The sequence below is a fragment of the Tinamus guttatus genome, unplaced genomic scaffold (assembly GCF_059628265.1).
Source record: "Tinamus guttatus ecotype Peru unplaced genomic scaffold, ASM5962826v1 Tinamus_guttatus_pri_ptg000115l, whole genome shotgun sequence".
Classification (NCBI taxonomy): Eukaryota; Metazoa; Chordata; class Aves; order Tinamiformes; family Tinamidae; genus Tinamus; species Tinamus guttatus.
The window spans coordinates 372,599-400,070 of NW_028288649.1; the positions used below are offsets into that span (position 1 = coordinate 372,599).

Below are 27,472 nucleotides of genomic sequence, written 5' to 3' on the forward strand. Positions count from 1 at the left end.
TGAACAAATTGTAGGTTTTATGTTTTGCTTTGTTCTGTTTTGTAGTGCAGCCTCCGATAGATTGTCAGCTTCTGTGGCACCTCACAGGCGCTGCAAATTTCTCACCTTTTTTGTCAGGCCTGTGCCTCCCCTTGGCCCGAGGCCTCCTAAAACAAGGCTTGGCAAGAAACAGTGACCTCAGCCTGGTGGGAATTGCCGTTGGAGCCATTGTTTGTGGCTTTGCAGGAAGCTCTTCAGAAAGGCTCAGCATCAGAAAAATGATCTTTCTAAACGGAGCCGTCTGAATATTTGATATCTGCTTTCATACAATGCCAAGCTTAAAGAATGTAAAAGGCCACTTTCGCCCTCTGGAAAATAACAGCGCTGAATTATATAAGTTCAAAGAAATTTGCTGCCCTTATTTTTCAAATACAGAGTAGGAAAAACAGTAGGCTGAAAAAGATTCGGTGTCGTGTCTGCTTGCAGAATCAGGTTTTGAGAGCGTGCTGAGCTTTGTCTTCATAAATCATTAGTTATCTGCTTTATATTGCAGGAATACAGAATGTTATTAAATACTAAGATTTTGGTATTCATTGCAACATGGATTTTATATTTTTGAAGGGAAGGTTTCCCTTAAGTCAGCTATGGACATAGTAACCTAAGGGTGTCTTCCTATAATATGCTTTCCAGTGTGTTATATTTCCTTGCATAAAGTAATACATGATGTTTTTTGAACTCCCAAAGCCTTTCCATTTCTGAAATTCAGTGCTGAGCTCACGAAGTGATATATGTTTCTGATACTTACGTAAAAACTCAGAATGAATAAAATCACTTTGGTGAACAGCAGTGTCTGTCGCCTTGAGAAGACTGATGGGCACGAATCCGTGATCATGCTGCAGACTACCTCCATTAAATCAAATCACATCGAAGTTAAGCATATGTGTGGTAAGTCTTTTCAGACCCAGGGCTTTGAGACAGTAAAGAAAGATGATCTGGCACTGCAAAGCACAATTTACTGCTACCCCTTGGAAATTTTGTTATGGACGTGGAAGGGAGCAGATGATGGGGCAGCGTGTCAGAGCCTCCTGCAGCTTGCAGGCAGTGGGAGTTGCCACCGTTGGGCTCGTGAGAAGCTGTCGCAGAAGGTTTTGTGCTAAGAGGGCACTGCCAGCTATTCCTCAGTTACTTACTGATTTCCACCAGCAGATTGTTCCGTTCTTTTTTCCTTTTAATTCAATCTTTATTATGCTGGTAGTTTAGTATTCATTTTTTATTCCCACTTTGACTGTTGCAAATAAATCAATCAAGCAACAAGGAGTCTTATGCTGTACAAAGACTCTGTTTAACTCTCTAAACGCTGGTGATGGGGGAAATTCAGCCAAACAGCCCTATAAGCCAAATTTCTGCAAATGTTGGCTGCATTTATGCCTGGGGTGACTGCCACCGAAGGCAGGATTGATGGGACTCAGTTATAGACCCTGGACGAGGAGGAGTGGCAGCAAGACGCCAGCCAGCGCCTGCCTTCACTGTAGCCTCTTTCCTATGAAACTTGGGGAAGAAGTAGATACAGGTTTGCTAGCGCTGCAGCCAAAGTGCATTTCCTCCTCCAGGAGCCCAGCGCAGGGCCAGCTCTCCTGCGAGGTGCTGCTGAGTGCTTTATCCAGTCCAATTTTCTGCAGTCCGTAATTGCACAAGAGGAAGTTTAGTACACTTTGCAAGCATTAATCACATTTACTTGGGGAAGGGGAAAGAATAATCCCCCTGAGGAACATGCTGTTTTTGTAGTTTAAAAATAAATCTGTTTAGATAATTAGCAGATTGAGCTGCCTAGCCAGCTGATGTTTTACATTGGTTTCTGGTTTTGCATTTAAATTTAGAGTGCTTTTCCAAATGCAACAAGTATGCAAAAAGTGATTTATCATTGGGTGCTTTGATGGTACAGGATGTTTATGAAGAGCCTTCCTCAGAATACGTCTGTCTTTTTTTTGGTTACAAACTGAGCATGAAAGAAAAGAATAAACTATTTAGCTGAGAACAAAGGTAACACTGTCAAAAATTTGGACAGGGGAGGCCTATTTCATGTTTTTGTTTAGGATGCAAAAGAAGCCCAGCAGATGTAGTACACAGCCTGCATGTGAGCAGAAGCCTTCGCTTGCTCCTATAAAATCACAATTTAGGGCACATACGTAGCCAGGGGCCAAACTGAAGCTAATAGAAACATTGCCATAGGGTGTAGACAGCCTTGCATCAGTCTCTCCATGAAGTTAAATTGGGGCATCAGTGTTATCCAGGATATCAGTGATTATTGTTTTTTTTAGTAAACCTTAAGTGGCTTGTTTGACTGTGGTTGTATCGCTATAGAGCTTTTAATTTTGGTAAAATCACAAAACTACAGCGCAAATAATATTCTTTGCTTTGTGTCGAATGTTTCCCACAGCGGCCTTTGGGCTGTTAACACTGATCTTTTTGAGTTCGTTTCTCCCAGAGTGTTAGGTTATTGAGGAAACGTAAGTAATCTCTATAATACACAGTTAAACCACCGAATATGAGTAACCAGCGAACAGCTCTTGTAAAGTAAACCTGCTTTGGGGACGAGCAACACAAAGCCATTGTCTCCCCATTTGTGTATTAATAAGCAAATGTGCCTGCGGTTACCCTGGCTGGTGGAGGACTGCGCAATTTACTCCGCAGATACAACAGTGTCTCTTCTGTGAGATCCTGTGTAATTCTGTCTGCTCGGCCGTTGTGGGAGGTGTGAAATTTACCTCCCGAGGGCTGGTTGCTCTGCTCGGCCTAGCCTGGCATTAGAGACCCGCTGGGTGGGCTGGCGCGCGGCAGGGGTTGGAGTGAGAAGTGGCTTTTGCTCAGGGATGATATTCTTGAAGCCAATACTTTGCAACTTGACCAGGCCAGTGTCAGTGAAAAGAAAGGGCAAATGAATTACCAGTAAGTTTACAATCTCTGGATGGGAACCTTCACCTTCCCTTGGAAAGGTGTGAAGGCCCCAAATCAGGAGGGACCGCGAGTCTTTCCGGCCGTGCTCCTCGCCGGGTGCTGCAGCTCTGCAGCCGGGAGGGCCGCTCGGGCCGGCACCAGGCTGCCGTGGTGCAGGGCCCGCAGGCCGAGGCGGCCTCGGGTGCTGCCGAAGGGCCGCTTGTTCGCGGGGCTTTGCTGCCGCCGCGCGCGCCACGAGCAGGGGTGGCGCGAGGAGAGGCCCGGCAGCCTTCGCCTCCAGAGAAACACCCTTTTTTCCTTCATGTGAAGTGTTATTTCTCTTTCCTGGAAGAGAACAGCTTAGGCCCTTTGAGTAATTTGGAAAGCTTAACAGCTAGCATCCAAATGAAGAATTGCTAGAATCTATCCCTATTTATTGTTATTGTTGTGGGGTTTTTTGCCTCCTTCCTCAGTGATGAGATAAGATACTAATGGTTCCTTTTTCTACTCATAGCTTGCTTGCTGTGGCCTGCAGCTGCCTTGTGTCATATGGCCTCAGTTTTGTAAATTTGCTAAATGTTCACTACACTGAATGTCAGTGGCTGTGTCTGGGCTATATTCACTAGCTGCCACCCATTCCTGTGATGCAGAATTTCCATATCACGCTTAAGGAATTGATGAACCATCACTGGGGACACAGGGAGGTCGCTTAATGTGGTCAAAGAAAATTTACTTGCTTGTCAGTGATCAGAAATCGGTTTTGTTTGAAAGGGAATGCCTTTGAGTGTTGAATGCAGTAAGCAGCATTTCCCACTTCTACAGGGAGAGAGTCAAGAGAACAGGACAGAAGAGGGTGTTGGTTTCCTTCTGGCTGCATCGCTGTAATAGTGGAATTTCAGCTATTTTCAAAAACAGATTTTTGAAACGCTGAGCTGCACACTGCTGTAGCGTTCTCCTTTCTGCACAGCGCACAGAGAATTTCAACCAGAAATCTGCTTTTGTTTTCTTCATCCAGTGCACAGTTTCCTCCAGATATTATCTGAACATAAAAAGTGTGACGTCAATTGAGGTTCCAGAATTTCCAGTATGAAATGCATCTGCTAGAGGTTTTTATTTATCTTTTGTCTGCTTTTGAGTGGATTGAGCCAGATCAGTGTTTAATCGTGATTAAGCCCATTGTAATCACTATGCTTTCCAAAATCCCTTTCAGAGGAGAGCAGGTTGTTTATTTGGGAAAGGTTATCCCTAGGAGCTTTTGGATGTTCAAAAGAGAGATCCTGTTTCCTACCTGCATATATGAGAAGAGGCCCATCAGTTCTTGTATGCAGGGACAGAAATATGCTTATGTATGTGCACTTCCCAGGGCAGCTGGCACTGACCTGCAGTGTGAATGGTGTGTCCTTGCCATGGAGCAGCTTATCAGCCAGGGACGTGTTTCTTTGGTCCCATCACCTTTTCCTCATAAGAAGTGAGCAGTCCTGCATTAAAGGCTGCCCTTGCAGGTAAACCTTATTCCCAAGTACGGACCAGGAGCTCTCGAGAGGGTGATTTTTCAGCAGTCCCTGAAAGGTAGGGAGGAATTGCTGGCATCCCTGATATACAGTGGTGGAGTTGCAAGGAAATCAAATGCTTCACTCTGGAACTATTCCTTAAAACCAGCTGACAATGAGGGAGTTGGTGGCTGGAAATGAGTTTTATATATTGCCAGTTCTTGAAGCTCTCTTTCCTTGGGCACCTGAGTGCATTCCCATGTTCTGGATGGTCACATGAAGACGGGAGCAGGAAAAGGAGATGCACAATTTGCCGCTGACTCACCAGGATTTCTCAGCAGTCTCTTCCATCTGCTTTGCCGCCTCAGTTTTCTCCTCTCCATTCCAGAGTGGAGAAGTGACGGTTTCTATCGAAATGAGTGACCGTGAGGGTGCAGGTTTGACTCAGGCTTCACCAGGGCGCGACCGAAGGGTGTGAAAATGGAAGTGTAACTCGAGTGCATCGTAGGGGTGCCAACAACAGCTTGGGTTTTCCAGGAGCATCTCATTCAGAAATCAAAGAAACCAGTAGGTTTATTTGGGGGATCCTGTCCGTTAAACTGACCGAAAAACCCTGCAAGGAAAGAGCCTTTGCCTTTTCTCCTCTCTCCTCCTCTCTCTACAGAACAAAGAAAAACAGAAATTGTGGGTTACAAATGCAGGCGTTTATTTAAGTTTTGTTTGCAGGTGGTAGAAATAATACGAGGAGTTTGTATTCCAGCCTTTTTTTCTCCTGTCCATCTAGAAGATGGCAGAAGACAGAGCACAGTTTATAAAAAAAGATAAATTTCAATGTTTTGATTGACATAGCAGCAAGAGTGGTGTAATGTCAGCCTAAATCTTTTTATTTTTGGTGTTGTTTGATTTTTGTTTTTGGTTGTTGATCTTCATTAAGTAATGTGATTTTTCTCTGCAGGAAGCCAGTGTGCATTACATCTGTTAAAGCAGAACTTTGTACAGGGTTAGAAGGTTGTCTGCCCCACACAGCTCTGTGGATGGGGTGCTTATCTCTTTTTATTATTATTTTATTATTACTTTTTCTCTTGCAATGCTATATTTTTTGTGTGTGTGGAAGAACATATAGAGAAAAAGGTGTATAAAGAAAAGGTGAGATGAAATGTTCCAATTCTAGCAGACTGCAGAGATCCTCCTGATAATAAGCATTCGAAAAGGAAGTCATGGAATAGGACACAGGCCTATTTTAAATAGCTTTGCAGAAGGTGGCACAGTGTTCTGTAAGGTGGTATAATCAGTGCCAGAGGGAAGAATAAATATTTGAAAGTGGCAGTGGTTGTGAGTCACATTATATATACTTTCCTCTTCCTTGTATTTGTGTTCTTATCATGGAAAGTAATGCCTGCTCTAAACAGAAAAGTAAATCGGTTGGGGAAAAGCAGGAATAATAATAGTTGGAAAGAAACAGATGGAACTGAAATGCCCTGTTAATTGGGAAGTGCTTTTGGTGCAAGGCTCCGTGGTGCAGGTGCTATTGGATAAATGAGGGCTCATCCGCTTTCCCGTGTATCACGGCAGGTAACACGCTGCTTTTATTCATTCCGGTATTGCACATCAGCACGCTGCAGTCTGCAGGTATTTCAGAAGTGTATCATTAAAAATAAATGAATAATAATTTGACAGGAGTGGATGTGGAGCGGCCCTGTTTCAGGTGCAAAGCATCAGCTCGGGGTGCAGAAGCGCAGGTTCGCAGGGCACCAGGGCTGCCTCGTGCCCTGCGCCTGGCCACAAACAGAAACACACGTTAGCCCTGCAAACCTTTGCTGCCCAGTCTGTGGCGTGGAGAGCTGTGTGTCTTGACTACATGGCTCCTTTCTAGCCATCCTCCTTGGAGCGGTATCCGTAGTGATCCGCGATCCGATGCCTTGGCGCACAAATAACCTAAATTTTACCTCCCCCAAGGATACCTGTGTGTTCCCTGGGAGGCAGCCTGTGCTCTCTCGGAAGCAGCGGCGAAACAAAACTTGTCCTCTTCTTTGGGAAATAATTAATTGGAAGGAAAAAAGAAAACAAGCTGAAAATAGCAGCTGAGCATTTACACCAGGAAACACAGCAATAAGTAAGAGTTCAGCTGTGCGGTAGCTATGATTTTAGCTCAGCTAACTGATTGGGCAGACCATTTTATAGGAATGAAGGAAAAGTTGTTGAACACAAGGAATTTCCCTGTAAAAAGCAGCTTGTTTAAAAAAAAAAAAAAAAAAAACAAAGAAAAGATGGCCTCATAAGCCTGAGGGCTGCTTCTTTCTTCTTTACATCATGTAAGTTCCCTTCGCGTGCCATTAGGGCAGGTACTTGCAGGTGCTCTGCCTATCTATGCAGAATAAAACCTGAAAAGACTTCAAGAGTAAATTGCAAGGTTTTGTGGTTGGCCTTCACAACTTTCTGAACCCAAATTCCTTCACTATGTTTAAAAAATAAGGTTTTCAAAAGAATAAAGAAAGTGGTATTTGGATAATACATGTCTTTTGCAAAGTATCTGTCTCGTGAAGTACAAGGAAAAATCTCAGCTTGTAGTGGAAACATGAGAAATTAAGAACCCATGCAAGTTTGTCATCCTTAGTATGGATTCCTTGTGTTGTACAGTGCAATTCTTTGACGGTAGAAGCTGAAATGAGAAACTTGGATCTTCCAAACACACATAAAACACTTTTGTCATAAATTACTAGCTGTGATGGGCCCAAAAAAGAAGAAATGGAAGACCTAAAAGTTCCAGTAGAAGGCAACGAATATTGTATTTTTGCCTTCTTCCAAAAGAAAAAAAAAAAAGAAAAGGAAAAGTGCTTCAAAGCTATACTCTTCAGCTTCAAGTGTTATAATGTGTTAGGATATGGCATGATTTTGCCCCTAGAAGTGGAAAAGTGGAAATCACAGGTAAGCCTGTATAAATCTCAGGAGTCTGTCTAAATGAGAATTCTTCTTTTCACAACCTGACTTAACGTTTTTTCTAAATCATCTTTTTTTCCCCCTAAGTCATTACATTCTTTGAAAGCCATTCTATTTCAGGCCTCAAGCAATTTTTTTTTGTAGCTTCCCATTCTTCATATAACACATGTGTATTTTAATTCATTGTAATACATACCAATAGACTGTAGCACTTGCCTTTGAGGAAAACAAAAACAAAACCAAAAAAAGTAAGACTTTGAAGTGCTCAGGACAAGTGTCTGGCCTCTAAAAATATTTAAATTACCTGGCATATTTAAAGATTTTATCAGCTCTTGCTCTCACAACACCGTCTAGATAGAGCCAGTTTTGGAATGCAGCTCTTCTATTTTTGGTTGCTCTTAGACATCACACTAGAGCTGTTGCTTCAAAACAGGAGAAGAAAAGAAATATTCTAAGCTTTTAGTGACGGTCTTTTCCAAGCCCAATGTATTATTTACCAAATGAAGCTAAATCAATTCCTGGTACAGTAAGCTTCTAGAGAAGACTATATAATTTTATGTAGCAGCTATAAACCCGTCTTAAAATGAAAGATGGAAGTCAGGAGAGAATACTCATTATAGGGACTCACAGCTGAGAGATGGGATTCAGTGAAGCACAGCAAGTGTATAAAACATGAAGAAGCAAAATTGTAGTGTTTTGCCTTTGGTATCTGTGTATAGAATGCATAAAAACCTGCTTCCAGGTGGCTGTGCTTACCGCTCTCCTCCCTTTCCTGTAAAAGTGTTACCTGCTTCACATAATCTATTATCTTTTTATTTGTTTATTCATTTTTCTTACCCGCGTATGGTGCCTTGTGACCCCGGTCTGCTGGGGAGAGGAGATATCATGATGGGCCTGAATATGGGCCACCTAAATCTCAACTGAGGCAACTTCAATAGGCAGGGTTACACTCAGCTAAAACAAAACTTTTCAAACACACATTTTGGCAAATATTGGTGTCCTCTTTCATAGAAAAACGGCAGCACGGAGTCCCACTAAGCATTTGTGAAGGCTGCTTCTCACTAAAAAGCCAAAATGACTGAAAAATGGTACATGCTCCGTTTTGCCGGTAGGCCGTTGAGCGTCCTGTCGTTGTTTAACAGAACGTTCTCCTACGTGTTAGGACAGTGCGTGGCATCGTCTCTGTTAGTTGTTGTGTCCCTGCTCTGCAGCAAAGGTTTCCGTGTCTTCCTTTTGATGATCTATAAAAAGACCTTGTTTGTTGAAATAACAACTTTGTTTAGAGTAAAGCTAGAAGAACATACCGGTGAATGATCTGGATTGTTGTCCCAAGGCCGCTATGATTAAAAGATGAACGTAGAACTGTTTTTATGGGCTGCAGTCTCTCTTTTTAATCAATTGTTCAGAGATAAAAAAATGTAATTTCCTCTCAGATATTACAAAGGATTAAGCTGCGAGGGGGCTGTGGTTAGCTGTGATTTTGCTGGGAGGATATCGTAGAAGCTCGTTGACTTTTTCCAAAATAAGTACTCAAGAAGGAAAGCAAACAATTTGTGAGGGAAAGCTTCCAGGTCTCCTCCTTCCCAACTGATCCTGTGTAGCCTTACTGAAAAAAAAAAAAAAAAAGAAAATCTAACTGGTTTGATTCAGGCAGAATTATATATGGAAACAAATCATTATACCCTTTTGATAATGGAGAAAAAGTTAAGTTTATCAGCAAGCAGAATTATTTCCTGCACAGTCACCCAGCGCCAGGGGTGAGGAACGCGGCGGCAGAGCCTCGTGCACTTGCTTGGGTCATTTTGAATTCCAGTCCATGGGATGATTCAAAAAGAGGCCCAAGCTCACAACGGGGCTTAGCCTGGTATGACAGGGTATGACATGGAAAGTATGTGCTCAGGAGCCAGTCTGCGCCTGTTGCCCTTTCAATGTATCTGTTCTTCATCTGTGCTTTCATCATAGATTTTTTCTCCTAGATTTTATAATTTGGCTACTATACATTACACGCTTTTCTTTTTCTCATTGTTTCTTCAGCTGTTAACTTTGTTGTACACTTGTGTCCAAGCGGGAGAAGGGAAAGGCTTTTCCCTAACCCAGTGTGCCGATATGTGCGTCACCTGAAGTGGATTCCCTGGAGGGCCTTGAGCCCCTCTGCAAACGCTCATCATTGGCTGCCGAGCCTCCCCTCTTTGCCTCCTGGGTTTTATTTGCCTTCATGTAGTATCTGCACTTGATCAACACAAGCAATAAACATTACGGTATCGTTACAAGGCGCCTTCCCAGTAGGGGCTCGCATTCAGTAGAATTTGTATGATCTTTTGTATGTTTCTTGTATGCATGATTTTTGGGCTACCTCTGCAAAGAGGAAGTGGTTGCACTTAAGGGAGAGGCAGGCAAGCAGGGATGGCTGCGATGACGCTGACGTTGCTGGGAAGTGGGATGCAGTGCTGAGTCCGGGCTCCCGGCTGTAGCCGTAACAGCGCTTCCATCTCCCCGGGGTTACGTTGGGTTATACGTGGATCCGGGTGCAACTGAAAGGCAAGTCGAATGCCTCTACTGACCTGACAAAACATCTCACAAAATGCTCTTTTTCCTCAAGAGAAGGGCTGCTGGAGCAGGGAAAATCATGGGAAAATTAAAGTTGTTAAAAAAAAAAATTGCTGAGAGCTTGAGGTTAACCAGGTCGGGCTCGACTGGGAGGTACCAGCCCTTGCTGTGCCCTGAATGCAGTGCATTGAGTTAGCATTATGGGTGCTTGTTTCTGCTTTTTTTGATTGGAAATAACTCTCCACTCTTGGATGAGTAAAACAAAAAGGGAGGATAATGTGTGCTTAGTCCCATGAGCATGATTCTTAGTATAGTGAATACCCAGTGAGGAAGCAGAGGAATTATTATAGATGAGGGTGATGGAGGAACAGTGGGAGGAGGGAGAAGCAGAGAAATGTAAATTAAAGATTGTATTAAAAGACAGTAGCTCCAAATGGCCTCGTGAAGTCCCTGTCAATCTCGTATCTTCTGCCTTTTTTCAGGATGGGAGTTTCGCTGTCACAGGAGTCAGGGTTAGGGGCTGGGGCAATTCTCCTCAAACTAAACAACAAACGGCTCCTCAAATGCAGCTGCACCGCTCACAGGGTTTATCTTAGGCCTCTTTTCTGTATTTGTGTTTCCTGAAGCACAAAGTCCATCACTGGGAGATGTTCTCTAGCATAAAATATTCTTCTCCCTTATCTTCGTGTTTTCCAGCCCCTGACCTGCACATTTCTGTGGTCCGTGAACTACTAAGAGGTCCATGGAAGGTAACAGGAAAGCGAGCCCAGTATTAGAAGACTTTTATTATTGTTATTATTACTTAATGCACAGGCCCAGATTTCCACTTTAAGATTTCTCCAGGATCAGCAATTTGAGAAAGGTGGAAAATTTTGACCTAATATAGCTAAGCATCTTTTAATTTTGCTGTTCATGCCCTCCTTTCAACTCTTGGCTGCTCCTGCAGTTTTCACAACTCTCTCACCATAGGGATGTCAAGCCTTTACTAAGTGGACATCTCTTAACAGGGCTGAAATGATTAGGAATTGATAGGAGTTTCATACGCATCTCCCGCTGCTCTTTCAAGTGCCCTGTTTGCAAAGGATCTGTTCACGTAAAGCATATTTTTTAAAAAAGGATTTTTTTTCTCCTTGCTCTTATCCCTCCTCTTTGGAAAGTGCAACTAAAATTATCTCGCTGTAATGAAGTTGCTGTTTACACTTACTGCAGTGCCCTTTTGGCCTGAAAACATCCGTGGTAATTAAGCAAAAGGGAGAGCTCATTGCTCCGAGTGCCCTTCTAAAGTTCAGGCGGGGATTGCAGCAACAGCCGGCCCAGGCGCCAAGCTCCCGTCCAAGGGTCTTGCTTCCCCCTCCCCATTGCTGGGGCTCGGCACAGAGCAGTGCCCTGCTTTTTGGAAGAGATGGGCCTGTTGTGCCCGCTTGGAGCGGCTACTCAGAGAGCACCAACAGCGAAGCCTGCACAGGGCACCGTGTCCGGAGCCCTGCCCGTGGTAAGCAGCATTCGTGCATCGGCAGGTATTTAATTCAGGGTATAAATCAGTAACTCTTTGCTGGCAGGGCTTAATGCGTCCTGCGGAGGGAAAGGGGAAGACGCGTGCGGAGCCGCCGTGCGAGGCAGCCCCACGCGCTGCTTCCTGCTCCCAAAGCATCTCTGCCTGCCCTCTCTAATCCCCACCTGGACGTACCTTCCCTCCACATTTTCCAGCTGAGCTTTGTGGGCAGAGCAATGTGATTTAAGAAACGCCCTTCCCACCCGAGCAAAAAATACGGCCTAAGCAAGGATGCTGCCAGACCTGCAAAATCGGTACCCTACTAAGCCCTGGGGAACGGGCCCAAACTAAAGCAGCAGCTTTAGGCCGAGTTCGCAGTTGCCGAAACTGCACCCAGAACGGATTGATCCCTCCTGAGCAAACCCTCTAATCTCACTTGTCAGCTTTTTGTTTGAGCAAAGTTAAATCAGGGCCTTAAAAAATCAATTTGGAGGAAACAGCTATGCAGCCAGTTGACTGCAGATGCTCTTTCTAATAAAGTGATGGTTTCTGCGGTATTTATTCAGCCCTGCCGTGCACTTTGTGCTGGCTGGATTTTCTCGGCAGCTGCAGCCCAAAGATAAGTTGGCTCCTCTGTCAGCTTGCTGAGAAACTTCTGTCTTCCACCATTTTCGCCGCGCGTTTGCTCCTTCAAGTTATTTAAGTGTTTGAAAACTCATTTGCCGAGTTCCCGCTGCGTTACGTTACGAATGGCAGCTGTTATTGCCGTGATTTATTAGGTTTATTACCTAGCAGTCGGCTGGGAGCAGAGCTCTGTTCTCGGGCACCGCGGGCTCCCTCCTTGTTTAACAGCCCGGCTTGCACTTGGATAAGGGACCGGAGCGTGTGCGGAGCGGGGTCTGCGCATCCCGAGCAAGGAGCCCCCGCAAAGCTCTGCGTTGCAGAGAACTTCCTCAAAGATGTGGCAGGTATTTTGGCTTTGAGCAAGGCACTAAAATGCCTCGGCCTTCTGAGATAAAAAGGCTGTGGAGTTACATACTTCTTGGAAGTAAATGCTTGCTTTGGAGCTTTAGACTCCAGGATGCTGAACTGGGGGACAAGGCAGCTATTAAATGGGCAGTTTTAGATGGTATTTGAAAGAGAAGATAAAAGAGGCACAAGAATAACAGCCACTCGGACCTGCTGTCCCATCCTTTTGCTGGTACCCATGTAGGAAATGTCTCCATCCGTGGAGTTGTCACTGCAGCTCCTCAAACTGTGTTTGGCCAGAAGCACGTCCCACTGTGCAGATTCAGGGTATGTGCAGGAAGGGTTATCGTGAGCCTTGAAAATCCTTCTTTGTGATGCTGCCACGTGTTTTGGAATGACATTGTGGGTGCGAGGTCTCCTCTGAAGATGGCATTTCACTGTGAAAACCTCGGTTTCAGTACAGTTTCAGATACCACAAAGCAGCTCACAGTGAAGGCCCCTGTGCTTCTTTCACAGTGTGTGAAATAACAACCAAAAGGGTTTTCCGGGGCATAGTCTCTCCCCTTTTTTTTTTTTTCAGGTTGCAGATCATAGCCAGGTGGACTCAAAGGCTTTCCGGGTTGTCCCAGCTGGAGCGTCCGTGCTCTGTTGGATGTGTCTCCATGACTGTATGCTTGTCCCTGGGGCTGTGGCCGTATAGCTGCGTCCAGGAACACTATGGATCAGAAAGATCTGCTGGGTGTACAGCTGACACATTTATGCACAAGAAGGTTTAAGCACCCAGAAGAGCATCTCTCTTACAGTGCATATGCCACAGGGTGCATATGTTGTACCTTTATAGCCATACGTAGAACAAATGCAGGCCAAGATGTGGCTCAGCTGACATCCCGTGGCTCTGCTGACAGCATTTTCAAAAAGGCTATAAACCTGGGACAGAATTTTCACAGCAGCCTGTGGGGTTTGTCTCTGGAAGACCTTTTATGGTTGTAGTTTATTACTTGTCCATTGAAATGTAGATGTTGACACAAACCCTGCACTCGCAAAGATCTTTCTCCCCTGGGTTTGCAGTCTCCTGCAGCATCCTCAGCAGGCTCTTGGGCATGTTAATTTGCTTGAGGTTTCTCGGCCTGAACTTTCTGCTCCCTTGCCCTCGAGCTATGGACTCGTTGCTTCTTCTGAAGCTGCTCTGGAGTCACCAGAAGTGTTTGCAGAGAGCAGACGCTCAAGCACAGCCTCATGCCAGCCCCAAAATGGGGTGAGATGAGGTTCCTCCTCCCCCCGGCACCCTCGGCCGCAAAGCAGCGCAGTCTGCGCCCAAAGGGCGGTCTGGGCAGCCGCAGGGCTGGGGCTGTGCCTTCCCTGCCCTCCTCGTGTCACCTTTTGGTCCTTCCTAACCAGCCTCTTACCAGGGGCCTTACGTGGGCTCTTGCTGCGTTCAAAACCTGAGCTCGAGTTTTGCAGCTGACTGGTAGCTTGATCTTGGTGTCAGACACGGCTCATGTTTGCACGTGGCTTTTGTTTAATAATTCAGGGGAGTATGGCCGGTGCTCCTTGCTCTGCCGTATCAGTGCCTCTTCGCCTGCTTATTGGTGTCTTTCTCAGACCTACAAAGCTGATCTGTTTTTTTTTTTTTTTTCCTCTCTCTGCAGTTTTGTATGGAGCTGAACCAGCCGACGTTGCCAAACATCCGTAAGTGGAAGGGCCCTAGAGGATGCTGGAAGGGTGTTGTTTCCGAAAAGCCCTCGGGCCAGCTACATAAGGTACATTAATCCCCAAGCCTGAATTTTCCTTTGCTTTGTGTGTGGTTTTTTTTTTTTTTTTCCTTTCTCTCTCTAACCAATGAAATATTTTTATTTTGTTTGAGGCAGAGCATCTGCAAATCTTTTTCAGGAACTCTTCTCTTTTAGGCTGACTTCTTATTCAGGTTTAGGTTTGGCTGTGCTATTGATTAAAAAAAAAATCTTCCTCATTTGCAGCATAGAGGAGGAAGGTGTCTGTGTGTTTGGAGGCTGGATGCAGCTGGTACGGTGGATAAAAACAGTGCAGAAGTGTACAGGAAAAGCTGCACATTAGGACAAGGAAATAATCCTTCATGCTGCCTCGGATGTGCTGAAGTATTCCTGATTTTTTTCTGCTAGGTGACTGTGCCTGTTCTGTACTACGGCACAGGCTGGAATTTGCAACCGCTTCCACCTTCCTAGTTAGCAAATGAAGATGTCACAGAGCGGCTACTCAGCACGCTGTCCTCATCCGGAAAAGGAGCTTATCTTGTGCATTCCCTAAAGTGCTCTGCACGTATAGATTTAAAATATGCTGTAGGGTCTATGGAAAATCAGCCCTGTGCTGCAGTATGCCTTCCCTGCAGCATTTTGTGTCATGGGAACAGTTTTATATATATATATATAGAATCATAGAATCATAGAATGCTTAGGGTTGGAAGGGACCTCTAGAGATCATCTAGTCCAACCCCCCTGCATACGCAGGGACACCTAAAGCACGTGGCACAGGACTGCGTCCAAGCGGGTTTTGAAGATCTCCAGAGAAGGAGACTCCACAACCTCTCTGGGCAGCCTGTTCCAGTGCTCTGTCACCCTCACTGTTAAGAAATTTTTCCTTAAGTTCCTATGGAATTTTTGATGTTTCAGTTTCCGGCCATTTCCTCTAGTCCTATCAGTGGCCACCACTGAAAAGAGACCATGACCGTCCTCTGCACTCCCTCCCTTGAGGTATTTATATACACTGATTAGATCCCCTCTCAGCCGTCTCTTCTCCAGGCTGAACAGGCCCAGCTCCCTCAGCCTGGAGAAGATATATATATATATATATATATATATCTCTTATATAAGAGATATATATATATATATGTATGCACTGCAGTGAGGTACTAGCCTATAGGGTAGTGGCAGTTCTATCTGCTGCTGTGGACAGTGTCCAAGGTGTCGCAACACGGGGCTGGACTCGGCCAACTGTGTCCAGAGGTGACTTCACCCAAGAGTAATCTCTCGTTTGCCTTTAAGAACCGCAGTGGGACCCCGGAGGAAGCTCCTCCTCAGACTGGAGCCTCTCGTTGTTGAACAGGGTAACTCCTGTAATGCAGCTGCAGCACTCAGTATTGTTCTGTGATGGAAACAAGTACTGGGACCTGCAATTAAATGGAAGTTGCCTAGTAGTAGTACCTAAGGCCGTCTTAATGTGTTCTGAATATTGTTGTTATTAAATGAGTGCTATGATTGCATCCCATAGGAAAGCTCGCGACAGGGCTTAGAATCCATGTCTGAATATCTGGGTTTTCCAAGTCAAGTTGCTTCACCGTTTGTCCCATGACATTTTTTGGCCCATGGTGTTTTGCAAGGGGTAGTTACTTCTGCAGCTTTCCTGAGTAAAACCCAAGGATGGGAACTAAGAGAAGAGAAGAAGAAAAAGCAAAAAACACCACATGAGTCCCCTACTCTAGCATCCCTTAAAAAGACACTAAGAGTCTGAATGCACCCGAGGTTTTCAAGAATTCTGGACAACACTTTTTGTTTCAATACAAATGGCTAATCCCTTTCGGGACTTTGTTATTCCCTGACTGGTAGTTTACCTTTAGGATCTCTTGTTTTGCTAGAGTATTATAACACTGAATTTTAAAAATTGTGCAAAGTTGTCAAAGTTGCTCCCATTGCCATTTCTTTATTCCTAGAATTATTCATAAGGTCCTATCTTAAATCCAAAGTCTTTTGTTGGTTCTTTCTCAAGTCACGTTTCCAAAGGTAACAGTGGATGTTTTGACTGTGAATTGAATGATTTAAAATCATTGTCTACTTTGTTTTGCTGGTAGGGATGTGAGGGGGAATGATTCCCCAAATTACAGGAGCAGCCTATGGTGAAACCAGAAAAGTTATCTACTGACTTTTTCTTTTACGTTCCTTAACAGAAGGGAAATCTGGCTCTGCTACAAGCCCTTTGCTAAACCAAAAAATCGATTTTACCCCTTAGCTTAGTTAATAGGTTGAAAATCTGTACACAAATACAATACAACAAAGTAATGCAGTGTTACTCTGAATATATAACATCTTTGGCCCAAGCTGATGCCATACTCCACAGTGCTAAATAATGCAAAATAGTGGATGGTATCAGGTCTGCACATACCATTTTCCTGCTTTGCATCTGACTTCCTCGCTCCGTCGCTTCTATTGATTTTTGGCAGCCGGGTTAATGTGAAATCTGGAGCCCAGGAATAGAGGGTGAACTGTGAACATTCTTCCACATCTTTGCAGCCTGCTCGGCTTTTGAACATTTTACTTCTGACCAGTGGAATAATGTTGGTATTTTAAAGCTGAGTTCTCTCAAGAAGCTACCAAAGAAATTTAGCCAATGCTGCAGCTGGGGAAAAAAGGGGGGAAACTGACAGGGCCGAGAGGTCTGGAGCCGTTTTCATGCCAAGAGACTGAGCGAGCCGAGATATTTTTAGTTTGCACACGAGAGACATTTGCAAGATGGTGCGTGGCTTGCAGAGAAGGGGCAGGAAGGCAGCGTGCGCTGTTCCTCGTAGCACAGGATCTCTCCCCCGGTGACGCTGTGAGCCGTCGGCCCTCGAAGGAGGTCCCGGCAGCGGTAACGAAGCCGTGCAAGCCCTGGCCGAGCGGATTGCAGCGGAGCGCGCGGCGCTGGGGGCTCTCACCCGCCCGCGGGAAGCGTCACCAGCGGAGCGCCCGTTGGGGCACAGACCGAGCCCCTGGGTGCCCTCGTTTCGCTCATGCTCTCCCCTTAAAAATCTGCTGCTGGCCACTGCTGGCAGAGGGGAGACGCTGGGAACTGGAACTCCCACGCAGGGCTAGGCTGAAAGAAATGGGTAATAAACTACCTTATTACTGACCACACCAGCAAGAATCAGCTGCCTTGGCTGGAAAAGCAGGAAATGAGGCCCACAGCAGCCCACATAAAAGGCTGCGTCTTGATCTTTCACCACCGCAGCAGCCTTGAGTATGTTCCACCTATATATATTAAAGCAGCTTATTAAATTGTTGCCTGGACTGAACGGTGCAGAAATCACCTTGCTGATAGCCAGCACACGGCGGTGGGGGTAGCAAAGCAATTCGTGTTCCAGCTCAGGACGTAGTCGGCAGCGAAGCCAATGGGACAGAGAGACCCTCCCGTGTCTAGTGGCAAGTTTGGGCCCTGGAGCGATGCAAAGAAAGAAGCTTTTCCACCTCTCCTCTCTACCTCCTGCTCACAGTGTCAGTCTGATGGTTGTCCCTTACACTTTCATGCAGCAAGTTACGCTGCCTGCCCCCTGCAAATGCCAAGGCAGGACATAGGCCTGTACCAGCTTTCACTGCCACTGCGAATTTGGTGAGTGATGTACCGCTCTGCCAGCACCAACCGTGATACTGAGTTTTCTGAGTGAAAGTTGCATCCAGGGGACTGCATTTGGGCAGAATGTTTTGGTTTTACCTTCTTTTAATTAATAGTTTTCCTCTTTTTTTTTCTTTTTCCTTTTTATTTTTAATCTCAGGGAGTTGAATATTCTGGCTTCCTCTGGGATGCAACAGCTGGCATTGAACTGAAAGATGCCTCTTCTCAGGAGAACGTACAGACTAACGGCAACGGGAAGCACTCGTACCCTCACCCGTATCTTGCACATTTCAAGGTAACCACAACTGTGCCAACTGAGCCTTGCAGAGCTGAGTTTTTGTTAAAATATTTTGAGTAAGAGGCTTGGAAAAGACACAGTCCAACAGATAACATTTGCATGAGGCTAATATGTGTTATCAGTTTAGCATTTTCTTGTGTCTTGTATAGCAGGATACTTATAGGTACTTCAGAGAGACCGAGCCTGATCTCTCTTGTATTGCTGGAATCCTGCAGAGTTTCCATCCTAAAGCCTCTGCATTGCACCAAAGCCACCAAAGACCATGACCCGTTTTGGAAAGTGGCTCTTTCCACTCTGTTCTGGGCATGTGCTTATGTGAACGAGCAGCCCCTGCTGCACACAGGCTCTGATGCAGGGGTCCGGTCAGGGGAATTTGACATCTTTAGTAACGCTTTGGGTTAAGTTTTTAGGTGTAACAGGTCAAAACCAGGAGTATTACTCGTGCCAGAGGATGAAACATGTCCCAAAAGATTGCAGAGAGCCAGCAGCTTGTTTCAAAGTACATTAAGTTCCTTGGTTATTCTCTGTGGCAAGCAAGGGCCGATCGCAAGAGAGTAGTAATTAGTTCATGTAATGACCATGACATTATTTGTAGCTTATTAACAACTGGTGTTGCATAAACTGATTTTCACGAGCAGTCAGGTTCTTTTGGCAGCTGCTGCAGTAGGAAGCTGTTTGCTTATGAAAATCAGTTTTCCCCAGAACTGAAAATGTAGTGGGATATTGTTGCAAAATGTGGTCTTGTTTTCTTAAAAAAAAAAAAAGAAAGAACAGAAAGCCACATGCACAGAGCAAAGCAAGTTCTAGAAAACCAGGACTAGCTAGTGAAAGTGCGTGAAATAGGTATCTGCTTTCGCTTCTGTGACCTTCCTTGTCCTGTCTTTATCACATTGATTTCCCCTCCTTCCTCCCCCAGGTTGGAATGAATGATCTAACCCTGGTTAACCTTCATCTGGCCTTGCCACCCTCCGCAGGAGAAAATACAGGGAAGAACCACGACAGCCACAAGCTAGCAACCTTTGCACAGACGCTGCAGGAGACGCTGAAAGGTATGGCCTCGTTTTCCTGCCAGCTCTCATGGGCGCAACGATCATCTTATCTAATCTAGAAAGAATACCTGTCTCCGTGCAGGTTCACAGGTACCCTCACCGGCCTCACACTCTCCTGAGCAGGATTTGTGCTTGGATGCTCCACAGAATGGTAGACGTGTTTTTCCTCTGTGTATCCAAATCAACACAAGTAGCACAGGGGACCCTACCAGCTTTCATGCTGTTTTACTGATCTCTTGAAATCCCTCATTATTTTACACGAGTATAAGACCCAACTTCAGCAAAAAGAAAATATGGACACTAAGGTTAAGCCTGTCTGTAACTACTCTGTGTAAACGAGACCTACCAGCGATCAGGACAAAGCTTAATGGCTTTTTTTTTTTTTCCTGAAAGAAACAGGTTCCATATGTTTGCTTTTTGTCATTTTGAGGTACTTTGGAAAACGCAGTGCAAATCAGGAGATGCATGCTAATGAGACAAGAGACTGGAAAGCAAATCCTGGTGTTCCATGGGTGCAATATGCAGAATAATTCTGTTGATGTCAAACAACTGCCCTGGTTTTGTGCCAGGATGAGTAACGTTCAGTTTCCCATGCAGCAAAACAGCAGGTTTCATGTTCAGAGCGGTGCTAGTGAGCCTTTTATAGGAACAGAAAAATCTAGCACCTTGTTTACTCCTTAGCAAAGGCACAAAGGGGTTACAGGGATATGGTGCATGGTGGTTTTCAGCTTGGCCCAGCTCTGCAGGGTTAGTCACCATCTTCTGTAACACAAGTGCTGTCTGCAGTTTTTATGCGTGTGCTTTTGTTTTTCCGTTTGAGCTGCAAGAAGTCAGTCAGAGCTATTTTTAAGTGCTACTGATTTCAGTATTTGTCCACACACCTTGGAGTTGAAAAGGCTGAAGCTAAACAAAAGGGTCATTTGCCTAATCCCAGGAGGCTGCCTTGAGACACAGATAAATGTGTAGCTCTTCCGAAGGCAACAGAGTTACATTTCCGCTGGATCTAAATTTAGATTGACAACATCGGGGCTTCTTCTCATTTCATGTTTTTCCTTTCATATGGTGTACACATTACTGGAGTGTCTTGCTCTTGGCTCAGGCTGTCACATAAGAAGGGATTCAAATTTCTCCGAGCCTGTAGGATGCAGGCCTTGTTTCAGACACAAATGATAGGATTCAGTTGCTTTGAAGTACTGGATTACTCTGCCAGAATCAAGGTCATTTATAGAAATACTGCAGTCCTCTGGTTTCTTCCAAATAGGTCCTTCAGATAGGGGTAATTAAGACTGGTTTTGCTGTGGCTGCTACGGAGGAGTTTCCGTAGCCATTTTGCCAAGACCCCAACTTCACCGTCTGTCATCCTTGTGAAGAGGCACCTGAGGAAACGCAGGTCGTGGCAGTGCCTCCCTCTTGCGCAGCAGTCCTGCCCGTGCGCTGCTCCCATCAGAGCAGTGGATTCTCCATCTCTCATTCCCCTCTTTCCCTCCCGCAGTTCCGGAGGGGCTCAGTGGTAGCGAGGTAGCGAAGTTCTCGCTTTCTTCCCACCTGCCCCTCTGTCCTGCTGCGGGCTGATGACCATGTGGGCTCTCGTCTGGATGTGACACTAGTTGCTGTGATCCATGCACCAGGTTGTTGTCTCAGTAGTTTTCTCCCATCCAGCTTGGCCACCTTCTGCAGAATTTCCATGCATTGGGCGTGAGGCTTAGTAGACCTTTGAGAGGTCATCTGGCCATCGCTCTCTTGAGGAGGGGCTGGGTGTTTAAGAGCCTATTCAATTTGTCAGGGCACAGGGAAGTGCCACTGGGGTCTTGTTGAGCTGCCAGGAAGGAAAGGAGGGCTTCATGGCTCCCTGGAGGCCAGTGAAATCCAACACCGCAGGAATCCAGCGCTCCGGATGGCACGGGAGGCTGGAGCCCCAGCGGAAGCGCTCGGCCGCCGCGGCAAAGGGGAGCGAGCGAAGGCTCTGCCGCGCTGACAGGGCCGCGCACACAGACCGCTTGGTGATTCGGAATCGGAGCCGCCTCTTTCCTCACGCAGCGAGTTCCTGCCGCCGCGCGCCCGGTCGCCCCGGCCCGGGGACGCGACCCCGTGAGAGGGGCCGCTGTGCGGACGGCACCGCGTGGGGCGGCGCTGATCCCTCCGCGGGAGGGATGGCGGCACCAGCCTCTCGCAGCGGAGAGCTCTCCTGCGGAGGCCAAGTGCTGGCGGGGCACCGCGGTTCTGCCTGCTCAAACCCAGCTCTCTGCAAGGGAGGGAGGTGGTGACAGCATCTCCGTCGTCGCGCTTCCGGGAGGATCCAGGCGGGCCGTCTGCCTTGCTCCCGCTGCCTGATGTCCGCGGAGGGCAGCGGGACGCGGTTGAGACACGAAAGCAGGGCGCGTGGCATTGCTGTTGCAGGGAATGGCCGAGGCAGGAGCACGGCTGGCAGCCGCCTGCTTGGAAGGGAACTGGCAGTGGAGGAAACGAGTCGGGGGTTGTGCACGCCAGGGCATCGTCGGTGTCTCTGCCCCGCGCAGGGGCCTGCCCTGAGCAGCAGCTCCGTGAGCTGCAGCTCCGTGAAACCCCCCAAGCCTCTGCAAGAGGGGCCCGGGCGCTTCCCTTCCCTGCAGCCGTGTGCTGGCTGAACGGGCTCTGCTGCGCTGGTGTTTGCTCTGCCCCAGCCTGTGCCATCCCCGCGACCTTTATGCTGAACTGCGACTTTACACTGAGCTCTTCTGCAGGGGGAAGTTTAAAACAGGGGAGAACACAGTGACTCACTTCCTGCGTGTGCTCCCGGCTAACCTCGTACCTGCTCCCGAGAGCGCAGCGAGACGGAGGCCGCTTTAGCCGCGGCCTTTCTCTGAGCTGTTCAGAATTCAGTTGAAATTTTCACTTGTGATTTTACTTTTGAATCAGTTTTTCACGTGAGGGAAAGAGGCTGCGAGGTGCGTACGCGCAGGCCTGCAGTCCTGCAGTTGCTGCCTCTGTCCCTTGTGACCCTCGTAAGGATGTGTGCTCCGAAGCCTCCCTGCACCATCCCTGCTTCCCGGCGGAGCTGGCAGCGCGGGAGGAGGCAGGTGCTGCCGGGGTGGCTCAGTCCCGGCCCGTTCGGAGCCCCTCACTGCGAAGGACCGCGGCACGCGGCTGCTTTCAGCACCCTGCTCTGCGATGCTGCTCTGCGGGCTCAGGACGCCCGGGCGTAACGTGGCCAGATTCATTTTCCTGCTCTCGTCAAGCAAGAGATCTTGGGTTTTTTTTGTATGTGTGTGGAGACATGCAAAACTGTTGGGCTTTTGTTTTGTTTTGTTTTGTTTTTTGCAGGGAGACATGCAAAAATGAGGGCTTACTGCTCGGAGCGAGCACGCTGCTCGATGCTGGGCACGCAGGGCATGCCTGTCTGGCCTCCCCTAAGGTGCTAGCTGCAAAGGCAGAAGCCTGTGGTTCGGAGGCACGATTTAAACACTTCCTTATAGATCTTTACGATACTACTTGTATCCTGGAGCTGGAATCATCACAAGCCAATTCGTTCCAGAGTGATTCTGTCCTTCTCCATTAGACAGGCACCAATTTTACTCTTGATTCTAATGGGCCTGAAAATAGTTTTTTGTTTGTTATTTTTGTCTGCTTGTTTTAAGGAGGAAAGGCGACTGCTGTTAACCCTTTACAGAGCAGTATTTCATCATCATGCAATTTCCAGTACGGCTTGTGGCTTGCAAAGGGCAGAGGACCCACAGTTTCATCACTTTCCATCTGCAGCGTAGCAAGCAGCAAGGCTCTGCAGCGAAGCCTTCCTTTCCGTAAGCCGGAGGCTGCAGGTGTCTCTGTGCCCTCCCAGTCCGTGTTTCAAGCACCACAGGCAGAGGAGAGGGAACAGGTTTTGCTGTTTAACCTGTGCTCCCTCTCCCGGCCCGTGGCTTCCACAGCAACAGCACAAAACGTGGAGGTTTATGCAAGAGCCCGAAAGCAAAGAGCTTAGGGAGTTTAATAGCCCTCTTTTCCGAGGTCGCCTTTGGAATAATTTGGGGTCTCCTTCTAGCAGCTTCCTCCTCCTCCAGTAGCAGCAGCAATTTCTTTGGTCAGCTGTCAGGAGCCTGACAAATCCCAAGCCTTTGGCTGGGGTTTGAGTGGGACCCTGGGCATCATGCAGCTTCCCGCAGCGCCCAGGCAGGACAGCTCTGCGTCCTGCACACCAAGGGCACACCTTGTGCATGCACTCTGAGCACGGCGTTGTGCAGGGAAATGTGATGTGACCAGAAATGAGGTGCCTTTTAGCTCCACAAAGACTGCGTGAGCATGTCAAGTAATCCCATTAGTTTCTTTGAGAACACAGCCTGAGACAAATTCTGACATGTTGAGTTCTACAGTACCTCCTCAGTGAGCCAGACGAATGAAAGGTTCTGCAGACACTGAGTATCTGCAGGGTTTGTGAATGAATCCTCCGCCATCAGGCTTGCAGGCTGCTCCTCGTGGTGTTCCCTTAGGTTCCTGGAACGCGCAGGTTTGGAACGAGCGCGGCCACTTCTGGGGCGCTGGTGTACGCTGTGTCAGGCTGTGTCAGCAGGGGTTCTTGCAGAAGTGCCCTTGATGCTCACAGCAGAGCTGTAACAAACGGTCTGGACGAGCTGGAGAAGATGTGCACCTTGCTGAAGAAAAAGATAGGCTTCCCAAGCCACAGGCTTCTAAAAACCTCTGTGATCAGAAGACCTCTGTGATCTAGTCTTGGAGTCTGTCACTACCCCTATTGTTGAAGAGATGTTTAAAAACGAGTGTAAAATGAGTTCTGGATTTTTGTGTCACAATCAGAATGGCCATAAATAAGTAGCTAATGAAAATAAGTCTTTAAACAGTGTAAGTAGTGCAGAGTAATGCTACTCAGTAGCTGTATTTTTCCTCCTGCTATCTTCTCGCCTCCCTGTTATATTTAAGCAGTGCATGTTCTTTTCCTTCACTTGTGTCTCTTTTTCTTCCTGATTTGTCTGTTTTCTAGGAGAAAAAGAGGTGATCATCCTAGGGGACTTTAACCAGGCCCCAGACAGCAGCGACCACGACATACTGAGGAAAGAAAAGTTCCATCATTTGGTCCCTTCAAATACTTTCACCAATATCAGCACAAAGAACCCTCAAGGATCTAAGTCGCTGGATAACATCTGGATCAGCCGGAGCTTGAAAAAGGTTTTCACAGGTAGAACTGCTTTTCAGTTGCATTGTATAACCTTTCTGAAGCTAGTGGTCAGTGTCACTTGCGGGTAATGTTACTCTATGTGCAGTGAATTTCTGTAGTTGCTGGGGAGGCTGCCTGGAATTGTTTAGTAGGCTTGAAGGATTTACAAGCTGGTGGGTTTGAATCCAAACATCCTTCTCTCTCACGCAGGTCACTGGGCCGTTGTGAGAGAAGGTCTCACCAACCCGTGGATTCCCGATAACTGGTCCTGGGGCGGCGTCGCCTCGGACCACTGCCCTGTGCTAGCTGAATTCTACGTGGAAAAGGACTGGCACAGGAAAGAGGTGACGCGGAACGGGAACGGCGTGACGGTTGAACGCAACGACTCGAACACTAAGCACGAACGATGACGTGAACTTGGGCGCGACTCTTCGGCTCCCCCAGGAACCGGCGGAAGCTCCGTGTGCTCGAGGCTCAACTGTGAAGCAGAACTGCCTCCCTCTCTCCCTCCTTCCCGTCGTCCCTCCTGACACTTAGAAAGCAGCAGCACTTGATCCGGACGGCTCTCGCTTGGTGCCCCTCGTGGGTGGTTATGGGGTGTCTCGTGGCAACGGAGCAATCCGTAACTTTTTATGGGGACACTATGGACATTCCCGTGCCCGGAGATTTGGATGAAAATTGTACAGAAAATAAAGCATACTTTTAATACTGTGTAAGGTCTTGTTAAAAAGCAGCCAAGGAGGCTTTGTGGTGATGTTTGGGATGTGCGCAGTGGTTATTTTTCCTTTGCTGCCTCGTAAATCGAGGGAATAACAGAGGCCGTAAAAAACAGAAATGCTGTAGAAATTCTTGGCAGTTTGCAAGCACAGTTAACTGCTTGCAAAGGAGGTGTTCCTGGTCCCTGTCACCTGATGGGGTCTGCTTGCAACGCGTGGCCCTGCAAAGGGAGTTTGTCTCTGTGCCTGCCCGGAGAGGGGGGACCTCAGCCAACAAGCAGCCGTGACTGCATCTGGGCATTACATTTGCCACAGACAAAAAAAAAATTCAAGTGAGAATTAATAAAAAGTGACCCAGGGCTGGAAAAAGCAACTCAGCATTTACGAAGGAAGGATGTTGAACGTGAAAGAGGCTGAGCTGCGGAGCAGCCCAGCATGTTCTGCTGCAGGCTCAAAGTGACCACGCAGCACATTTTACTGCTGAATGAAAAGGAGAGCTCGCTGACATGACCCTTCGTGCTATAAAGGGAAAAATACCCTCACAGCAGCGCCAAAACAGAGGAGAGGTTATAACCGAGCGTTTTGCAGCAAAACAATATAATGTTCCTGTAGCATTTCCGGTTATGAAATACTGTCCTGTTGCAGATAAAAACAACTGTGTGAGTTCACATGCAAACACACACATGGTTGAATATTTTAAATGGATTTTCTTCCTTTATAAAACAATGCTAAACTGCAGGAAGATAAAGCAGCCTGGCCATTACTACCCTCTCAAACTGCTGTTGACTGTGAGCTAGCCGTAAAAAAAGTTGTAGAATTCTCATGTGGCTACGGACAAGGAGAACGAAGCTCTTTCTCACAGGAGAACTGGCAACAAGACTCTCTGACCTTGTCTTCTGTTCTCTCATTTTTAAGTTCTGCAGCATTCCCCTTTGAAGAAAGGAAGGGGCAGGGATATGTCCCAGGACACTGCAGAAGCCAGCAGGGCAGCTGGGGTCCAGCTTTGGCTCCAGTTTCACACTGCCGTTTTGTCTTTTCCCAGCAGCCACGATTTTGCTGGCTCTGCTTATTTCAAGGGGCACCAAACCGTGCAGGCGCTTCACTTGCTGCAGAAGGGAGGTTGGGGTGCAGTGGAGTTACTGCGGCCTGGTGAATATCATATGGCGTGAGCAGCAGTAAAGCCCCCACGAACGTGCTCGCCCTCATGCACCCATGTGGCTGAGGTAACCTGAGGTACCTGAGTAACCTGCGAGGTAACCTGAGGTACCTGAGTAACCTGCCCGCTGCTTGCCGCAAGTGAGGGCAACTTTAGACCTATCTGATTCACACTATGTGTGAACTTCACACTACGTTGGTTGCTGCCCACAAGCCCCGCGCTGGTATTTTCCCCACATAAATGTGTTGGGAGGCAGTGAAGCCTTTGCAGCTATTGCAATGAAACATTAGATGGGCCAGATCCCATTTAATCACAGCGGGTGTGATTAAAGACAGGCACCAAAGCACCAAAGTCTGGGATGGGGTTGCATTGGGGCCAGCTGAGGGGTCAGTCTAGCCTTGGGTTGATGGTGGAGACAGGGCTGTTGGCCCTGCAGCTGCTGGCAAAGGGAGGGAGCTGAGGCACCTTCCTCCCCGACGCAGGCCGGGGTGATCACCAAGGCCCACGCACGGGCTGGAGGACTCGCAGGCTGCTTTTAGAGACGGGCAGCTCCAGCAAGGTGAGTTGCTTGGTGAGCAGCAGGATGCTCCGGGTGGTGCAGAGGGAGCAGGGTGGAAGGTAGGGGCTAGCAGAGCTCTCCTTTGTGTGGGTGGTTGGTGCAAGCTATGGGGCTGGTTATTTCATGTGGGGATAGTCATGACTATCCCCTGACTCTGCACCAAGGATTCTTTCATTGCTCTCCTTGTACACAATGTCTGTGGGGATGATCAAGGTCTCTGTGAGGTTTTCTCTTTTCCTGCTAGATTTTGGGCTTCCCTAAGAACATCTTTGTCATGTTTTGCCAGTGCAAAGCATGGCAAAGTGGTAGCTGGTAGTTCCTCCCCTACCTGCCTTTCCAGTAACCAGGACTATGGGAGGGAGCTTATTTTCAGATACTTGTTGCAGGAGCGAGGTGGGCTCTCTTTTCTGCGTCTTCATGCACTCTGTGGTGCTGAGCAGAGCCATAGTGATGGGAGGGGGTGCTTCAGGCTGTAAGCTCAAGCACCCACAAAGCAAATAAAAACAGCAAGGATCTGGGGTATGTTCTCAGAAAATCAAAGCCACACAGGCATTTCCTGGTGTTTGATTTTCACAAATTCACATTTTTTTTTAGTATGGAGTCTGGACATGAGTAAAGCTTTGGAGACCTCTGCTCCTTTGCTTTGCCGAAGCAAAGCATGCATTTGCAAGGAGTCGTACGAGCTGCCACACGGAGCACTAGCAGTGCTCAGAGGTAGCTCTTAGCAGCCCCAGCTGGAGTAGGTGCAGGAGCAGCTCTGTGTGAACCCCTTGTCAGTGTGTAACCAGCATCAACAGCTTGTAGGGCTCTGGGTGCTGTAAAAGCGATCGTCAGGTACCTTTCCAAAGGTGTTCCCTATCGCGATCCCT

At 47.2% G+C, this 27,472-nt stretch overlaps 1 protein-coding gene across 1 annotated transcript in view; it reads left to right on the forward strand.

Annotated features, from left to right (window-relative positions):
• The window catches only part of EEPD1 (endonuclease/exonuclease/phosphatase family domain containing 1), a 54,812-nt gene extending 29,929 nt beyond the window's left edge, over positions 1–24,883 (forward strand). The window contains exons 3-7 of the mRNA XM_010212402.2: positions 13,998–14,108; positions 17,846–17,980; positions 18,900–19,032; positions 23,999–24,193; positions 24,383–24,883. Coding sequence (XP_010210704.2) covers positions 13,998–14,108; positions 17,846–17,980; positions 18,900–19,032; positions 23,999–24,193; positions 24,383–24,582 — 774 coding nt within the window. The 3' untranslated portion in view covers positions 24,583–24,883. The remainder of the gene's footprint in view (positions 1–13,997; positions 14,109–17,845; positions 17,981–18,899; positions 19,033–23,998; positions 24,194–24,382) is intronic.
• Positions 24,884–27,472: the final 2,589 nt, after the last annotated feature.